We start from the raw sequence: 19741 nt of genomic DNA, 5'->3' as shown, positions 1-19741 counted from the left end.
AGCAAAGCCAGGGACTGTGGGGCATTGTGGAGGGACAGCTGCTGCCTCTGTGCCACCCACACCAGCTCCTACCTGTGCCTCCTGCCAGCTGCGAGCTGCTCCTCTCCTTGGCCAGCCCGTTGGCCTTGGGGCTGGCGCCGGGCGCTGCCGCCGTGGCCCTGGGGAGCCGCTTGCCCGGCACCTTCACCGTGGTCCGCAGCAGGTCGATCTCCTTGCCGTGCACGTTCTGCATGTAGTCCTGCAGCAGAGGCACAAGGGTGGAGGATCAGCCCTGCCCCAGCCACACACGCAAAGCTCCCCCATCCCACAATCAGCACTAGGCCCTGCTGGATGCCAGGACAAGCCCATTTGGGACAGCATGGCTGGGGATCGGAGACCAAACAGAGCCAAAGGGCACACAGGTGGCCAGCACCTCCTCCTCCCTGTCACCCCAGCTTAATCTCAGCACTCACCTGCAACAGCATATGATATGATATGATATGATGATATATGATATGGCACGATATGATTGATATGATATGAGTACAGCATAAGCAATAGGATACCTAAAAATTCCCTCTCAGGTCACAGCTGGGCTAAGAGAAACCCGAAACAACAGAACTCAGGTAACTCCCTTGCTCATTCATCTGCAGAGCTTCCTGTTACTTAAAACTTGGTGCTTCCACCATTTCTTCTGGCAGACAATTCATTATACAACCAAAAGCCCATGTGCAGTCTGTAACTATCGCTCTGCCCTGTCTTCCCAGAGCATCTCAGCTTTCAGTCAGAATGAGGGTGCAGACTCCCAATCTCTCCTGAGCTTGTATCCCTTTCTGTGCCTCTCACCCTCCCTGCCCCTGGGGCACCGTGGTTCTTCCCCAGCCTTCTCTGATGAGGCTAGCTCCTCCTTGGGCTTGTGCCCTCAGAAGGGGAAGACCCTACCAATGTTGCAGGGGGAAACTCTTGGTCAGATCCCAAGGGAGCAGGGACCAACACTGGAGATTCAAGGCTCTGGGAGGAACAGGGAGCTGGGGACATCATCCCTGGGCTCCTCTGCTGCCATCAGGAGAGAAGCCACAGCTGTCCAGGGAGAGCTTGTGGCTGCTGCAGGGGGCTTGGGTTTACTATTTCACAAGGAGGTCACCAAAAAGATTAACTCAGAGACGGTCGCCATCTGCTTCCACATCCAAGAAGATAAACACAAGAACAAGCTCAGTTTAAGAGCAACAATCCTCCCATCCTGGACCCAAAAGCGGGTGACAGGGGCTGCACAGGCCACGCTCTGTGCTCTCAGGTAGCTATTTGCAAGGATCATGGTCTCCCACAGCACCTTCACACCTGGTCTGAACTCCTCTCTTCCCACTGACACCCCGCAGGGATCCTGCCCCAGAGCACACCCGGACACGGGGCAGCACACCCGGACACGGGGCAGCACACCTGGACACGGGGCAGCACACCCGGACACGGGGCAGCACACCCGGACACGGGGCAGCACACAGACACGGGGCAGCACACCCGGACACGGGACAGCACACCTGGACACGGGGCAGCACACCCGGACACGGGGCAGCACACCCGGACACGGGGCAGCACACAGACACGGGGCAGCACACCTGGACACGGGGCAGCACACCCGGACACGGGACAGCACACCTGGACACGGGGCAGCCTGGCCTCAGACCTTGGCACTGCCCGTCCGGTACCTGCGTGACTCTGACACCGCCAGCCCGAGCTGCTCCCAGCTGGGTGCAGAGCCGGTGCCAGCCCCGGGCAGGACCCTCCGAGGGGCTGGAGGATTTTCCCTCACTCAGCACAAGTGCCGCGGTCGCCGGCTGCCTGCCGGAGCGAGCGGTCACTGCCGCTCGGCTTTTATTACCTACCATAAAACAGCAATTTCTTCCCAAGCCTCCTCGCTAATTACCCAGCCAGTTCTCTCATTTCATTTTATTACTGGAATTAACAACGAGTTCAAAGCGTGGAAAGCTATTAAGATGTGTGATTAAGCCACATTCAATTAGTTTCTACAAACAATTTAATTGATGTTGCAGATAGAATTAACAGAAGGTGATTGTGTGAATGGCTCCACTGGCTGCAAAATGGGAGCTGCTTCCCCGGCTCTGTGCAGCGCGGCCGGCGAGCCTGGGCTCAGCCACGCACCTTCCCAGCAGCAGAATTCTCTCCAAGGCTTTGGGGAAGTGATGGGAAACCGCACCAGGCTCTTCACACAACTTGTTCTTCTCCTTTCACTGAACACACTTACAGAAAGGTAGAACATAAACGCAACAAGGAAAGCCCTGCTGAATCCAGGGATCAGGCCCCCAGCACTCCTGCCTCCATCTCCAGGCATCCTGCTTGTCCCTGAAACCACCAACTGCTCCAGTGCAGAGGCAGAGGTGGCACCTCAGGGCAGGAACCCACCACTGCCCCACAGTTCCCAAGCTGCTGAGTCCAGGTTGGTGCTCAAGGCAGATTTGTTTCCACCAGGAAAGCAATTCCAGGGCCAGGGCCAGCTCACCACCATGTGTTTTGCCAACCTGTGACTGAAAACCCAGAGTTTACGCCTGACTCCTGTTGAGGAAACTTTCAAGTTGGGCTGGAGGTACCATGATCCAGATCCAGAAATAGGCTGAGTGATGAACTCCCAAAAACAGATTAACAGCTCCACCAGGAAGCTTTGGCTGGTAAAATCAGCACTGCCAGAGCCAGGCCCTGATCTCCACCCAATGGGGCATGGGCACACCTGGCCAGATGTGCACTGGCAGAGAAATAACTTAGGGCTGCTGATCTCTGAGGTCCTGACACCCACCCCAAGAGCGACAGGGAGAGAATGTAACAGAGATGGAAGGGAAGACAAGCCAGGAACTGCCCTGACTCATGCCAAGGAACAGCCACTGGGAACACAAGAAGAGCACAAAAATGCTCTGGGGCATTGAACATCCTGATGGCCAAGGCTCCATCCTGCAAGGCTCAGTCTGCTCTCAGGGACCCCTTTGCTGCACCCAGAATTCCACCATCCACAGACACACAGCAGCACAGGCAGGGAAGAAGCTGGGACTTCCCATCCCATGGCAAGAACTGGATGCTGCACGTCCCCTTGGCTGGCACTCTGTGGTTAGTTCTGGCCCACAGCTGCCCCACCCCGTGCCAGCCAGCTGCCACACTGCGATCTGCTGCCAAACTGAAGTGACTGAAGAGCATGTGCCCATCCTCAGGAGCACAGGTTTGCTCCATCCCTAACGTGCTCTGCTTGTGTCATCCTGGGAAAGGCCACGGGAGCTTTGCCTCAGGCCACAGGGTACAGATCCATCACAGCACTCCCTGATTCACTCTGGAGGATGGGGAGGAGCAGATACAACGGCACATCCTCCTCTGGACTACCTCTTCCTCCTGCATCTACCCCTTCCAAGCAGGTTGTACACCAGGTAGCAGAGGGAAAGAGAGGCAGAGAGGCTTTGTGGATGCCACCATCACGCTGCCAGAACTGCAGTAGGCAGTGGGACACAATGGTGGGCGCCAGGGTCCGTTCCCCAGCTCCTAGGCAGGCGATGCACAGGGCAGCACACAGAACCCCAGCCTTGTGGCAGACAGGCTGGGCAGCCCCATGCTCTGTGCCCACGGTAATCCACCCTCGCTGTAGGTAAACACATCCAGCAATACACCTCCTATCTCAGGGGCAAGGTTCAGAGCTCCTCGTGGAAACCGGGCAGGACAGGCCCAGCTGGCATCACCCTCAGCAACGGGCTCTGGATCACCAGTGGCACCAGCTGGAAGCAAACCAGATTTTTTCCCAGGGCAACGCAGTAATGAAATGAAACACTGAAGTGCAGGATGGAAAGCAAGTGGCATCAATCTCGATCACCCCCTGAGGAAGGAATGGTGAAAAAAGGAGAGAAACCTGGTGTGTGGCAGCAGCAGCATCTGAGAGGAGCTAAACAACAGCCCAGAAATTGCTCTCCCTCCACAGCTGATGGTAATAGCATGGTAATTTCCATGGTGGAAATGTGATAAGCCCATACACACAGGTGCACAGGTGAGCACACATGCAGAGATGGCAGCAGCAGCTGCTCCCTCCTGGTTTGGTGATCTGAAGACCAAAAACTGGGGTTACAAAGTTAGAGAACTGCAGACTACAGTATGGGGATTGAGAACTCTAAGAAAAAGCTCCAAAAAATTAGAGAAAGGAAATGCAATGGTTGGGTCTCCAGTTCAAGGACATCAGGGTCTAGGGGCTCTGGAGCTGGATAACTGAGCATGGTAAAGCCTGGAGTGACAGTGCAGGGTTAGCAATGAGGAAAAAGACTCTGAGGCACAGGACACTCCAATACCCCACATCTGAAGAGATCAGGGACACAGCGAGGGCCTGGAACATTCACAAGAGCTGCAGCCCCTTGTTCTTCTCCTTGCAGCCCCCTAAACCACCGTGTGCCCCCCAGCCACTGCCCGTCTGTCTGTCCTGTGGCAGCACGTCCTTGGCAGAGGTGCTGGGCCTGTGTCACAGGTGTGTCTGTCCGTGGCTGCTGCCACAGCAGCAAACTGTGCTCGAGAGGGAACAGGGAAGAAGCCATTAGCCCCACAGCGGGGAGGCGACAGAGATGGATGGGGCGGCAGCTGCGTGCCTGAGCCGAGCGGGGAGGCTCAGACGGCACCGAGGGCAGCGCGGCTCTGCACAGGCACCTCGTCTCCATTACCCAACACCTAGCAGCCAGGAAAATTATTGCACACCCAAATGGCACCATCAGATACAGCTGCAAGGAGTTCTCTGCCTGCTCCTCGTCCGGCTGCAGGGTAGGCCCCGCTTTAATGGACGGAGCAGGCAAAGAGGAGAGAACTGCAGCTTCCCAGCGCAATCCTGCACAGAGCTTGCTTCCACCAGCCTAGCACTGAACAAGCGGCCTGCAGGACAGAGTCTCCTCCAAACCCTGGTAAATGCTGCCTGGGAGGTGGCCAACACTGAACTCCTGCCCAGGGCAGAGCCCAGAACTTCCATCTGCTACCAAACTCTTCCCCAGCCCTCAGTGCCGTGATGGCTGCTGCAAGAGCACCTGCAGCAGCAGCCACAGCATGAAGGACACTGCTCTGTCCCACCCTGCTCCTCCACTCAGCCCAGTACTCACGTGCAGGCTGGGGTGGTAGGTGAGGACCCCATTGTCACACAGCGTCACGTACTTCTTCTTCCACTCCTTATTGAGGGACTTGCCACTGCGTTTGAGGAGAATGCCCTAAAAGAGAAGAGTCACGAGTCTCAGATGGTGTTTGATCCAGGCACCTCATGCTCCACTCCAACACTGCCCCTTGGACATTGGTCTTTAGAAGAAACGATGAGCAGACTCAAGAAAACATCTTCTAGGTTGCTTTCCCACATTCTCTGGGCTGCACTCCTTCCTCACCAACCCCTCAGTGCCACAGACAGCCCCCTCCCTTTCAGGGATAAGGGTCTCCACGCCCCAACGCCAATGTTCAGGTCCTCTGAGGGACCCATCACATCCTCTGGTGTCCCAAACCACTCACTCTTCCCATGCTGAAAGGCAGTGCCCACACAGGGCAGGAACCAACCTCACCACCACAGACAGATTGCTCCCAGACCTTCTCCCACCACCCAAAGTGCAGAGGGATGGTCATGGCAGGGAAAACTGGGGACAGGCAGGGGCCAATTGAGAAATAACACTCCAAATACAGGTCTCCCAAGGGATGCACATTCTCTCACCAGCTTGTGATTCTGAGAGCTGTCAGAGTAGGGATGGACACATCTCAGGAGGGAGTGCAGGTCCTGGGCAGCTGAGAGCTAGAGTCATCCCCTTTTCTCATCAGGATTTTACCTGAGACCCACCCTGCTGTCGCTGGCACCACACTCCCAGGGCCAGGAAATGATTGCACTCAGGTAACCCAGACCTAACTCCATTGATCTGAACCAAAGCTCACAGCACGATCCTCATCCTCTCCCCATTCATTTTTGCCTCCCCAAGAATCTACCTCCAGCAGCAATTTATTATGTATCAGGTAAGGACAAAGGTGGAGAGGGAGAAGGAAGCTGGGGTAAGACACCAGGTGCAAGGGCTCTGGAGCAGAGAGAGCACATCAAGCACTCTGTCAGCAGGGAGCGAAGCACAGCATGGGGGGACAAAAGTAGGAATGAGTAACAAAGTCTGGGAAAAAGCTGGCTCTACCAACTGTCAGGCCTGGCCCCTCTGAAAGTGCTGTCTGGACAGACACCCAGACTGCCTGTTCCTAACTTGGCAAAAATCTGGGCCCCGGGCCAGCCCCTCCTCAAAACCCTGGGCAGAAAGTGTCAGCCCTGCCAGCCTTGGCATATTTGGGGGCTCCATCCCAGTGCCTGGAGACTGAGCTGCTGCGCCTGCACGGTGCACAGGCCCAGCACAAAGTGGTGGGGGGACAACACTGCCAGACGTGACCGTGAAATCAGCAATAAATGGTGCACAACGGGCAGGAGTCCCCACGAGCACTGCAGCTCGCTGCTCGGGCAGCCAGCAGTGGGAAAAGGAATGCCCTCCACACATGCAGGGATGGAACAGCAAAGCAGAGTGGCTAAGGCAAAGCTGTGTGTGGGCAAGATCAGATCCCTCGTCAGGATCTGATACCTGGCCTCAAGAGCTCAGAGGACATGAGCTGAAGAACTCACTCGGTAGAGTCAGAAGGTGCTGATGAGAACATGGCATGGAATGTGGCAGCTGGCTGACAGCTCCAGCTCTGCCAAGGTCTGCCAGGGGACAAGCAACAGCCCCTGGAATCACGGCTGGAGGCTCACACCAAGCAAATCCATGGAAAAGCTATGGCAAAGACTGATGTGCAAACACGGAGAGGAGAGGAGAGGAGAGGAGAGGAGAGGAGCCAATGCCAGCTCATGCAAACAGGACATTAGAGGAGCCTGGTTCTCCCTTGGGTAAAACACATTGTCTGATGGCAGGAGTGACTGTGATGACAAGTGGTTTTGCTTTCTGTCAGGTTTTTAACTAAGCAACAACCCTCTTCAGCACCAGTGGTACAAAACCCATAGAGCCAGCAATGAATGCCATGAGAACTAGTCAAGTGCAAGATCTCAAAACATATCCATGTCTGAGAACAAGCGTGGTTATAAATGGCAAAGCTGTATCCAAGAGGACTTACAGAGGTCCAGCCAACCTGCATCTGATTCAGACCAGTTCCTCAACGTCTTGCTCAAATGAACTCCAAGAAAACACAAAGCCAGAAAACCTAAGGGTAATGTTGCAATTACATGGTGTAAATCAGTGCAGCGACTGGTCCTTAACCCCAGCTGCCTCCTATCACTGGGCAAACCGAGCTGCTGAGGACAGCAGGCTCAGGGGCAGGTGGCAGGAGCCTGCAGTGGCTGTCAGGGCTGGTCCTGAGCTGCCCACGTGTGAGCTCTTGGGCTGGAGGTGCCATCCCTGAGCAGCTCCCAGGGCTCCGTGGAAAGGTACCTCGGTCTGGGGGTGCTTGCTGGGTCAGACAGGGCAGACAAGTGCCCATCTGTGATACTGCCCCAGCAGAGCAGAGCTGGAGCAGTGCTGGGAGGGCACCTCGCCCCTCCCTCCCTGGACAGGCTCAGCTGCACCACGGCACTCCAACCTCTTCACAAAACCTGCACTGATGGGCACTGCTCCTCCCCAGCAGAGATGGGATCCTGACATCCCTGCACCTCCCAGATGAGACAGCAGCCATGCCATGCCATGCCATGCCATGCCATGCCATGGGCAGAGCAGCTGCCTGGATCTTGTGCACCATCCTCCCACAGACACTCAGCAGTACCCACGTTCCCTCAGCACTGGTTCTGGACCAACCAAAGTCATCCTCTCTAACACCTCAGCTGGGCCACGTATTTCCCACACAGTGTAAGAAAATGATCGTTCCTCCTGCCACACAAAGCCAGTTTAACATCCACCAGCTCACCCAGGCAAACGGTGAATTCTCTGTAATTCAGAACATTTGTTTGGTACCTTTCAAACAAATCTGCTCCAGACCGGGCTGAAGTTACAGATCTAACTCAAAGTCACTGCGTGGAATTCTCTGGCTTCTGAGCATGACAATTCCTTCTGGACACAGTGATCTCTTCCGGGTGTGAAGATCCCTCCTGGGCATGTAATGATCCCCCTTCTTGCCTTAAACCCAGCTCAGTTCCACCATCTGACCTGCCCTTCCACAGCATCCTGCAGTACAGCTCCTCTCCTCCCCTCGATGTGACTTCAACCTGATGCTACGGAACACCCCCTTCAGCACTTCCAGCCTGCCCCAAACACACGCTGCCTGCAGAGAACAGTGGCTGCACTTAGGTCAGCCTCAAACCTGCACCTTGGCAAACTGAAGCACAACCAAACTCAGAGCTGGGAAGGAGCTCTTTTGTGCAAGCCAGCAGGAAGAAAGCTCCAAAAGGGGGAAGAACCCGGGCTGTGTGCCCGTGCTGCTGCCCAGGAGCCTCCCCAGAGGCTCCCGGTGGCCCCGAGAGCCCCGTGCCAGCGCACGCGGGTGCTCCTCACCCTCCCTCTGCACCGTGCGAGGATCTGCAGGCAGGAACTCTTCCAGGAGTTTCTTCCCTGTGGCACACAAAGGGAGGAGAGCCCGGCGCTGTTCCCTCTCCCGGCACTCCGGGCTGCTGGCGCTGGGCTGTGCCGGTGCACAGTAAAAGCAGCAGCAGCAATATGCAGCGTAATGAAGCAGGGAGCCGCGATGGCCCCCAGAGGACTCGTTTACTCCACAAATCTCCCTTCCACTCACTTTTTGCTAAGAATTTTAACACCAAACTTAATTGTGAAGTCGCGTATTGATTGGAAAATGCAAATGGCAATTTAAATGTAATCTAAGCTCCCAGCATGATCCCAGCTCCCAAGAAGGAGGAGTCACCCGCCTTGGGCCCTGCTGGAGTGCACGGCCCGAGCAGAGCCAGGCCAGGGGCCAGGGGACCCTCGGGCTGCCAGCACGCTCCATGCAGCCTTCCCAGAAAGATCTGGTAGATGTGCAATTAGGAGCTCATTCCCGGTAACAAACAGCTGAGGAAGCTCATCTCCCGGCCTAATTAACCCACTTCTCAGAGACAAGTGTCCAGCTATGAGGGAACTCTTCCAGCCTTGCAGGACCATCACCAAAAGGACGCTCCAGCACACGGACCCTGAGTCCCTGGCACAGAGCAGCCCTGGCAGAGGCACCCGCTGCCTGGAGGGTGCGTAGGTGCTGTTCCAGGTGTAGGGGGGCCCCAACACCCACAGTCTCACCTGTCCCCTTGGGCAACTCCATCTTTTTCAGACATGCATAAGGGAGACAGATCAGGTCACCGAGAGGTGCTGTGCTGGAGAAGGCAGTGACAAGTGACAACCAAGCACCCTGCAGTAGTAACACACATCCCTCCTCAGCCAAGGCTCCCCAGTGTTTCTCTTTCTGCAGCACCCAGCCCAGCCTCCTGCTCCCTGGCTCCACGCAAGCCCCAGACCCCACGTGCTGAGGAGGGCTGTCAGCGCTTCCCAACGCTTGTTCTGTGCTCACAGAGACCAGGAAGGGATTGTGGATCACAGTGATTGCAGCCATGGGTGCCGTGGGTGAGCCTGCTGCCCCCCAGCACAGAGCAGCCTCCTTCTCCCACGCAGAGGAACCCAGCTGCTCCCAAGGTGACCTGCAGCAGCCCCAGCAGCGAACGTGCCAGCCCAGAGGTGCCCAAGCCAAGGGAAGCCAGTGCTGGCCACAAACCCAGGCAGCAGATCCTGCCCATCTGATCCAACCCCAACAGCTCCTCTGCTCCTACGCTGGGCAGGACCAACGAGGGTCTAAGAGGAAAACTAACTGAAGCCCCCATTCTCCCACTGCCTCTCAGAGACAGCAAGCAGTGAGACCTCCACCATCTTCCAGAAGGGGCAGGTCCATACCAGAGACCAGAGCAACCATCCCCTGTCCTGTATCTTCGTGATACAGAGCTACACCTCCTGAGAGTCTTTGCTCCTCTCCCTGCTGGTGGGACCAAGCCATCACTCCTTGTGGCCTAGGGAGGAATTTGGCAGGAATGTGCCAAACTGTAGTGCTAACCTCACTATGGACCCCCTGACAAGCCCTTCCCCACAAGCCACATGTTGATATCTGCTGGAACAAGCTAGTGTTCACCTGTCCAACACCACTTCCCCCCACATATGTTCCTGCAAAAACACTGCCAGGATCTCTGTGAAACCACCTCTAGCAACTCTGGCTAGAAAAGGTGCCAGTCCTGAACCCAGCAAGGACCTGGATCTCCCATGGGAACTCTCTGCTCCAGGCTCTCCTTGTGAGCTGCTGCTGCCGTGAACTGGTTCCTCTGCTTAGTCCTGAACCAGGCAGCAGTTTGGCATCTCCTCCTCCTTGCAAAGCCCAGAAAGGATGTACAGAGGTTGTCTTTGCAGAGCTGGGCCTCTGCTGGTCCCAGTTCTCCCCATTTCACACAGGAACACCATGGAATGACTAAATCCCACTGAACCAACACAGCAAGGCCAGGCCCTGTCAGCAGCACGGAGACACAGGAGCAGGTAGAGAATCATCCTGCCCTGCCAGGTGGAGGGAGATCCTGGAAAAAGGAGCCCAGAGGTCCGGGCACAATAGGCTGTCAGGTCCCTCTCAGGACCAGCCCTCGGCAGGCAGCAGCAGGATCTGGGGAACCAAGTCAGGTCTGACTGAGGGCTCCAGCTGCTCTACTCTCAGCCTCCCCTACCTCACCACAGAACAGCCACCCACCACTTCCCCTGCTGCCCAGCTTGGGCTGACCCCAAACCAGAGCAAATGGGCACTGCCACTGCAAACCAACAATCTACTGCAATCAAGAACCCACCTCAGCCAACGACCCCCACACCAACAATGATCCACCACAAACACTGACCCAACAACAACCCACCACAAACAGCGACCCACTGCACACCAACAGACCCTGGGCTGCAGAGAGCAGGGCATGGCCCAGCACAGAGCTGGGCTGCCTCTTCCTGCTGGGGCAGTGCCAAACTTGGGCACCTCAGGAGCAGAGCCCCATGTGTGAGATCCCACAGCCTCCACCCTGGCATTGCTTCTCCTGTCACTGCTCCCCCTGGCTCAGAGCCAACCCTCCCAGGGCTGCCCTCCCAACACCACCCTCCTTTCAGCACAGCGCCTTGCCTGGGGCACCAACAGCCCTGCACAAACCTGCCCCAGGATTACCCCACGGGCAGGGAAGGGCAGGAGCTTTGGCAGCTCCAGCAGTGAGTAGGGTCTCTCTCTTCTGACCCATCACTCCTCTCCTCAGCTAGCTAGGCTTCACTGAGTCCTTCCCCATGGAATCTCAGCATGGAATCATACCAGGCAGCCAGAACCTGGTGGGGATGTAGACTCTACTCTCCTGCCTCATGTCGCAGCACTCCTGCAATGCAGGGACACAACTGGCCCCGTGCAACTCAGCCCTGGCAGCGCTGGGGGACCCTGGCACAGAGGGACCAACAGGGGGTAAATGAATCCACAACGGGGCACAATATGCAAGGCAGGAGCACAAGCTGCCAGATCAGTCTTTCCTGTAATGCAAGGAAATCATGACAGAAACACCATCCAGCCAATCCACACCACTTGGCTCGCTTGGACGTCACCCATCCCTGCTTGCCAGTGATGGACACAGGGGCAAGCAACACTGGGTTGGATCCCAGCAATTCAAGATTCCCTGGAAGCCAAGAGGCAGGAGCAGCATGCACTGCTGCTGGAGGAAGCAGTGCCTCCCTTAGGCTCCCAGCAGCCCATGGTGTGGGCACTGTGCTCACAGCTCTTTGGAGTAGCCCCTGAAGAGGGGAATCCCCTTCCTGTCCTGCCAGGAGCCGGAGCAGGAGCGGAGAGGAACAGGAGAGAAGAGGAGCAGAGAGGAGCAGAGAGAGGCTGCGGCAGAGGTTGCAGCGGGCGTGGGGCACGGATGCCATCTGCTGGAACCGCTCTGCACCGCCGCAGCGCCGGCAGCGACCTGCCACAGCCCCGCCGCACCCGCCCCAGCCAGGGCCACAGCCCCCACCCACTGCCGGACCCTGGGCAGCCCCGGGCAGGGGGCACCAGGCAGCCCCCTCTCCCTGGAGCCTGCTGTCGCAGCGGGCGAAGGGGAGCATCGAACCTGCTTCATGGGAATGGCCCGCCCGCTGCCAATACTGTCCGCTTTACACTCCGGCACCTTCTTGTCGCGCTCCGGGTCCGCGCCCTTCCGAGACTGGAAGAGAAGAGACACAGGCGCGTTAGAGCTGGGCACAGAGACCAAACCACGGTCCCCTGTCCCCAGCAGCCTCCAGGCCACACCACTCTGCTCTCCCCAGGCCAGCTCTCCCAGCCCGGCCGCTCTAGGGACGCTCGGGACACTCCAGCCCAGCCCCCCAGCAAGCTCTCCTCTCCCCCCACTGCAAGCAGAGCTGTCCTCCTCCTGGCAGAGCGGGGCTATGTGGGCACCCCCTCCCGTGGGGCACACAGGACATGGCGACAGACAGAAATGGCATGGGATGCAGGTGGAGCATGGATGGAAGCAGGAGAGGGTCAGGCAGTGAAGGAACTCACACCTCTACTAATCCAACAGATTTATTCTGGTAACACACTTGCACCATACAAAGTAGCACAGGTCACCGGGCAGATACCAGCCCCTTACAAAAGAGCATGGACAATAAATATCTACCACACGTCTAGAGCGGCGAGAGCGGGACCCACCAGCGCCCGAGGGCCGCGGGGAGAGCAAACTCTGATAAATACAATATGAAATTTACAGTCTGTTGAGCAGAACTCATTCAAAGTGCTTAGGACAGAGGGAAATACCAAGTCATACATGGCATGGAGCACAACCAATACATTCAGAATCACAACAATGGCAGGAGGCAGCGGCAGCGTCTCTCTGGAGCGTCCTACACACCCCCTCAGTCCAGGAGGGCCCCGTGTGCTTTGGATCAGAAAGGGATACGAGCCCCGCGCGCCTGGGACACCGATTCACCAGATTTTGGGCCCAGAACCAAACAAAGAGATCGAAAGAGAAGAAAACTAAAGAGACACAGATGGCTGCTCGGCTGCGAGGAGAAGAGGAGAAGGAGCAGGAGTCCATGCAGGCTGCAGAGGTGCAGGAGGGAAGAAGGAGCGGAGCGCTAGCGGCAGGCGCTGCAGCGGCTCCCGCAGGCAGCAGCAAAGCGTCTTTTGGCCCATCCAGCTCCATGCGCGGCTGTCGCCCGGTCCCGGTGCGTCTGCAGGTCTTCCCATCCCAGGAGGGTCGTCCGCCCGGCATCCCCGAGAAAGGGCAGTGCCTAGACAGCATCCAGCAGGCCCAGAAATGTCCCAGCTTAAAGTGCAGGCGCAGGCCGTCTCAGCGCTTCCTAGACTTTACATTGGGGGGATTTAAAAGGCTCCTGCGTGTCTCCGAGGGGGGGACCCATGCTGGCTGGAGGGCGGGCGAGCCTCTAATCTTAGATCAATCCCAGTGCCCATCCCTTATCCGGCCCTGGAGAGGCAATGAAAAGTGAGAGAATTTGTACAGAGGTGCCGTGTGTAACCACCTGGATCTTCTAATTTGGAAGGAGTTGGAAAGGCCTTTTTGTTGATGAAAAGTTGGAAACAGTGGCACATATCTGCAAATATCGAAAGAATAAAGAGTTTGGCAAGTTATACTCAGAACACGGACACGAGTCTGTCAGTGATGGGTGCCAGCAGACAGCACGGACAGGCCACGGAGTGGGCGCCGGCGGCAGCAGCAGTCGGGGCTGGGGCTGGGGGCAGGAGTGGGGGGTGCCTCGAGGCGCGGGTGGGCGCAAGGTTTGTCTCCACCTGGAGCTCTGGGGCACGCAGACCCCCCGGGGGGGAATGCGATCCAGTGGGGAGTGGGAGGGGAGCAGGAGAGGAGCCAGAGCAGGAGAGAGGAGAAGGAGAGTAGAAGAAGAGAGGAGGAGGAGAAAAGTAGAAGAGGAGAGGGAGGAGGAAGAGAAGAAGGTGAACAGGGAGGAGGTGTAGGAAAGGAGAGAGAGGAGAGGAGAAGAGGAGCAAAGGAGTCGGGCATAGCTCAGGACTGGGGCTGCAGCAGCTCCCAGAGCTGGGCCGAGCGCTGCACCTCGGAAAGGCCTGTGCCCACCTGGGGACCCTGTAAGGACAAAGGCTGCTGGCTACACCTGCGCTGCCTGCCTGGGAAAAGCTAGTGGCAGAAAACAGCCTGCCCTCTCCTTCCCTTCCCGCCCTTCCTGGTCCTGTCCCACTGTGGGAGGTGTCAGGAGCTGCTGCTGCTGCCACGACCAGATGGGTGAAGACGTCAACGTGAGCCATGGATGTGCACCAGCACACGAGCAAGCAGGTGAGGTGAGCCCCAGCCCCGCGGCGAGTGAGCGAGCGCCACCGAGCACAGGTGAGCGCGTGGCGGAGAGCAAGCGTGAGCCCGGGATGAGCGAGCGCGTGAGAGCCCCGCACGCACGATGAGATCCACAGCGAACAAGCGTAAGCCCCGCAGCAAGCCGCCCTCCTCCTCCCCAAGCGTGCCCACCCAGCGAGCGAGCACGGGGCTCCAGGGAGCGTGAAGGCGAGCCGGCGGCGAGTCCAGAGGCGTGGGCGCGCGGCGAGCAGCGCGGGTGGTGGCACAGCCGAGCCCCGGCACGGCAGCAAGCACAGCGAGGGGACGGCGCGGCCCGGGACAGGCACCCGCAGCGCTGCGTGCAGGGGGGGCACGGCCTCGGACACCGCAGAGCCACCGGGCATTCCAGAGCCGTGAGCACAGGGAGGGAACAACCATGCGCTGGGAGTGGGGAGCTGCTGGAGGGACTGTGTGGGCTGGCAGGAGAGGGTGAGGAGCACAGCCCACCCGCCAACAGCACACGGACGGGGTGAGCGTGGGCCTGGGGCGGGCACAGAGAGCTGGGGGTGTGTGAGATGCAGCCGGGGGGAATGCACACAGTATTCGGGAGGTCAGCGCAGAAGCTGCCAGGATGTCAGAAGCCAAAGGAGATGGGCACATTCCCAGCACGAGGAGTGGGGAATCTGGGATGCCAATGGTGCAGTGAGAGGAATGGGGCACAGGACACTGAATTTGTGTGGTCTGGGCTCAGAGCAATGGCGCCTGGTCACAAGGGTGACACAGTGCAACAGGTACAAGGGCTTTGATGTGGCTGGTTCCACAAACAGCAGACACGGTGTGCTTAGCAATGGTGGCTGGAAAGCACATTGAGATGGGGAGAGGATCAAGGCCGGAGCCTGCACACGTACACAGGGAACAGAGGCTACACCTGCACTAGACATGGGACTGGGACACGTGTGCTCACAGTGAGGGGACACTCATGGCTGTGCTCAGAGCAAGAGTGAGTGTGAGGGCAGGACTGGGCACACTGCGTGGACGGCGTGTGCATGGTGTGAGAGCGTGCAGAGAGGCAGGCTGCAAGGCAACCAGCACTGCTGAGGGCTGCAAATGTACCCTGCTCCACCTGGGGCCCACAGCTTCACTGCCTCCCCTCTGTCTTCCCTCCCTCCACACCCACAGCAGCTCCCACGTGTGCTGCTCAAGTCACGCAGGATTCAGGAACGGGAGCAAGTGGGGCCCCATGCCAGGTGCTGAGCTCTGCACAGCACCACTGGCACAGCATCACCAGCAGCAAACAGGAGGCACCGACCAGGGGCTCCGTGCCACGCTCGGGGTATGCAGCCCCAAGGAGAAGATGAGCAGAGTCACTGGTGCTGTGCACGCACAGCTGCACTCCCTGCAACGAGCAGGAGCTCACACACACTACACACCCACACGAGTGCACCCCTGCACACTCCCATGTGTGTGAGCAATGTCCTGCTCCCAGATGCTCCCCATGCACGCACGCTCTGCCTGAAGCAGCCTGCAGCACCACGGTCCCTGCGCACGCAGGTCCCTCCTGCACACGCTCCTGCCAGCACAGCACGGATAACTGTGCAGGAGAGCCCAAGGGCTCAGGCTGCCGTGACCCACTCCCCTGCCCTCTCCTGTGCTGAAAACCCACCCCAGAGCTCCTGGGCCGGCTGTGCTGCTTACCGTGAAGATGTTGGAGCGCCGCTTGGACTGCTTGCGGATGGGGGTGGGCGTGTTGGAGGCAGCGATGGTCTCGATCCGCAGCTCCCGCTGGCTGATGCTCGGGGTGGAGGGCACAGAGGAGGAGTAGTCACTGAAGGCTCCTCCACCGTTGGTGGCCTGGAGGAGGAGATGGATGGTCAGAGAGGTCAGAGACAGGCTACCTGGAGGCACCACTGCCAGAACACCACCTGCCCCATGTGGCCTCATGCCAGGGCAGGGCGTGCCACGCAGGACTGGGACTGGGTGACATCCAAAAAATCATGGAATTGTTTCGGTTGGAAGGGACCTTAAAGGCCATTTAGTTCCAACCCCCTGCCATGGGCAGGGACAACTTCCACTAGACCAGACTGCTCCAAGCCCCATTCAACCTGGCCTTGAACACTTCCAGGGATGGGGAGCTCACAACCTCTCTGGGCAACCCAGAGAGACATCCAATGCCAGGCACTGCTCTGCTCAACAGAGGGGCTTGGGCAGCCTCTTTCTGCTCTAGTTTTTTCACCAGTAAAATGTTCAAGTTCTGAAATCAAACAGAAGGACAGCAAATGGCCAGAGAAACCCAGCTGAAGCCCTTCCAAACATAGCTGTGGAACAAGGCCTGAGGCAGCAGGGTCCCATGTTCTGTCCCCAGCAGAGGGGCACAGCTAGGGCACCTCCACCTGCTCCCAGAACACAGGATCAGGGTCACTCTCCTTGGGCAGTCATTCCCTTCCTCTCCACTGAGCCCCTCAGACACGAGGCTGTGAGGCAGCCCAAAGCCTGCCAAGCTCCAAGTTCCACTCATCCATTCCCTGTCTCAGGAGTACAGCCGTGATGCCAACGGGGATGCATGTCCCTAGCACTCCAGCTCTCACCTTTCCTGTGTCCTGAAGCACGGAGTGCCACACCCCAAGCTCAGCCTCTGTGAGAAACCCATCTCTGCTGCTGCTTTGGAGGTCTCTCTGAGCAGACCCTGAGGCTGGCACACACCTCCCATGCCTGCAGACCACCATAGCCATGGCTGAGGGTGCCTGGGAACACAGGGGGCTTCACCAACACCTCACTGGACTCCACAGCAAGAGGAAGATCCAACCATGCAGCCATGCACCCACGTCACCAACATGTCTTCCAGACAAGGCTGCTCACTCCCACTCAGCCCATTGTGGGCAAGCCACTGGACAGGGGCTTAGGGACACCCCAGGAACAATACTGGCATGGAAGCATTTCAGGTCTGCAGCCCAGGACATCTCACTATGACAGGCACTGGCAGCCTGAGCTCCCGGGCAGTTCTGAACAGTGTTTCAGAAACACATGGAGGAGCTGCCCCTGGAAGGGCAGGTGAGCTCCAGCACCCCAGAAGGGGCAGCCCGCCTCCTCCCAGCTCCCACACTCACACCACAGAGTGGTGGCATCAACGGCCCAGAGACTTCCTCCATCCCCCTACACTCTGAGCACGAGTGGAGCCCTTGCAGGGTGATGATCTGCTGAAGGGGCTCCACAAGAGACCCCCATCCCCACTGGGATCAGAGCCTTATTCTGAGACAAGCAGTTCAGAGAAGTGTGAAAGGGGCTGTGCAGGCAGAGCAGTAACCATGACCCACAGCCCAGTCTCAGAGAGAGGTACAACCTTCACCAAGCCATGGATCCCCTCATCTTTAACAAGAGATACAGGAGGAGACACACAATGAGAACTTAAGAGAGGAAAAAGCCACCCAAGCAGCATTTCAGTTTCCTCCTCATGAAGGCAGAGCAAGGAAAAGAATTCCATGCTGTAAGCAGGTGGATGGCTCAGACCATGCCAGCCTGTATGGGAACAGGAACATTTCTGGAGTCCTGAAACACAGAACAAGAGGGAACCTAGCCTGGTTGTGTTTTTCCACAAGTACAAGAAGCTGAGAACTTTGTCCAGTTTGCATGGGAGCTCCTCTGCAGGGTGAGGAACCCTGTGCTGGACAAGAAGGTTCAGCTGCCAAGTCACCAGGGACACAAAGGGGCGAAGCAACACGTCACCTGCCAGTGACTTCTGAACCTTCAACAGAGAGAGCTGCTGTCAGTGCCAGTCCAACACCCACGCAGGAGTTCCAGGTGCTGTGATGGAGGAAGAGCTGCAGAGAGCCAGGGCCACCAAGTGCACACTTGTGCAGTCTGTAATTCAGCACAAGTGAACTAGGTCAAAGAAAGTGAAACATTCCAAGTGCTGGGAAGAGCAGGAGGATGCAGCAGCACAGACAACCTGCCACATGGAATAGTGAGCTGGGCATGGCTGTCCCTCCAAGACCAGCTCCTGGCCATGCCTGTCATGTCTCGGCTGCACGTTCATGATGCTGTGACTGTGGGGAGGAGCCAGTTCCAAGGAGGCTGCAGTCTGAGCTCCTGCCAGAGCAGCTGGAACAAAACTGTGGCTGCAGGTGATGGACACTGAAGCGTCAAGGAAGAAATTTTGCTACACCCTGGTTTATATTTTACTTACTCCCTGCAGTCCTGTGTGTCATTTCTGTCTGGCCAGAATAACTTTCCTTAGCCTGTAAGTCTGCCTGGTGTTGGAGCCAAGGTTACTGTCCTTTAGTGATGAAGGACACTGGCCTTTGAGCCCCCCATGTCCCACAGACCAAACCTCTGGAAGGGCTCTGGGGCTGGAGGATAGCTCACTCCAGGCTACAAAGGCAAGCTGCCACGAGTTTGGGGGCAGAGGAGAAAGTCCTCCAAAGACACAGAGTGGCTCAGGCAATCCTGAGCCAACCCTGAGCTCTGCTGGGGCAGGGAGCTCCCTAACTTCCATGGGATCTAGGGACACAGGACAAATCCCAGGGATGTGGGAGAACAAGGTGGCAGGTCTGGGCCGGTACCACGTGTCTGCTACTGTCAGGTACTTTGCTGGTGGACCTGAACAACCACCTGTGGTCAGCACTGGAATCTGAGAACACAGTGGGAACTGGAACCTGGTGAACACCTGTGGGACAAATCCTTCCCATTAGTGTGTAACCGGCGGAAGAGCATCGCAGCGCCACGGGTGCCTGGGAAGAGCAGGACTCAGCTGCAGCTCAGGGCTGTAATTCCTGGTGGAACAGGGCCTGAGGCGAACAAGGAGCTTGGGAAGGGCTCTGAGTGCAAGAGCACACACACACAACAAACACCACGCCGGTGTCTGCGGAAGAAGGGAGCCAGAGGAGCACAAGGACGATGAGAGCAGGCACTGTGAGCCCGGCAGGCAGCGGGACACGGCTTCCAGCAGGAAACGCCGCGCCTGCACCACAGCTCCTGAGCTCTGGCGGAACGTGCCGCAGCAGGCCAGTGAGCACTGCTACCAGCTCAGGTGAGCTGCCCTCGGGCCTTCATTTCACTTGCAAACTTTGATTTTCCACCTCTTTCATCTGATCTCTCCCTGAAGTCTGGGTGAAGGCCCTCGCAGTGCCCCCCAAGAGCCCGTGCAGGAAGGCAGACCGAGGCCACTGGAGAAGAGCCATCATACTGGGCAGCCCAGAGCACGGGGGATGGCAGCAGCTCCCACAGCCCAGGGGGGCACCCAGTTCCCTCCACCAGCCTGTGGGGTACCATGGGGTACCTGTGTTACCTCCTGCCAGCTGCTGGGAACCAGTTTCCTGGCAGAAAGGCAAACTGCCACCCCACAGCAAACACAACACTGACTCACCCACAGCCTGGGGAACTCCCAAAGGCATCCCAGAGGCCCTGAAGAAAGACTGAGAACAGGGCAGCAAAAGTGAGGAAATCAGGTAGAACAACTCTGCAGGTGTTGCAAGCACCCACTGGCCCGAGAAACTCCCATCCCCT

At 57.8% G+C, this 19741-nt stretch overlaps 1 protein-coding gene across 3 annotated transcripts in view; it reads right to left on the bottom strand.

Moving 5' to 3' along the window:
• AGAP3 (ArfGAP with GTPase domain, ankyrin repeat and PH domain 3) overlaps window positions 1-19741 on the bottom strand; it is a 105576-nt gene that overhangs the window by 34969 nt on the left and 50866 nt on the right. For 2 of the 3 annotated variants that reach the window (XM_041471030.1, XM_041471029.1), the window contains exons 8-11: window positions 15938-16093; window positions 12056-12148; window positions 5094-5198; window positions 73-238 (exon numbers count right to left, since the gene is read on the bottom strand). In XM_041471030.1, coding sequence (XP_041326964.1) covers window positions 73-238; window positions 5094-5198; window positions 12056-12148; window positions 15938-16093 — 520 coding nt within the window. Of the gene's footprint in view, window positions 1-72; window positions 239-5093; window positions 5199-12055; window positions 12149-13401; window positions 13536-15937; window positions 16094-19741 lie in introns of those variants that run through there. The other variant, XM_041471031.1, reaches the window with a different exon arrangement.

Source organism: Pyrgilauda ruficollis, unplaced genomic scaffold (genome assembly GCF_017590135.1).
Source record: "Pyrgilauda ruficollis isolate IOZ18807 unplaced genomic scaffold, ASM1759013v1 scaffold252, whole genome shotgun sequence".
In the NCBI taxonomy this organism is placed as follows: domain Eukaryota; kingdom Metazoa; phylum Chordata; class Aves; order Passeriformes; family Passeridae; genus Pyrgilauda; species Pyrgilauda ruficollis.
Note: the sequence above shows the minus strand (reverse complement) of the source record. Positions and strands in the feature narration are given on the sequence as shown.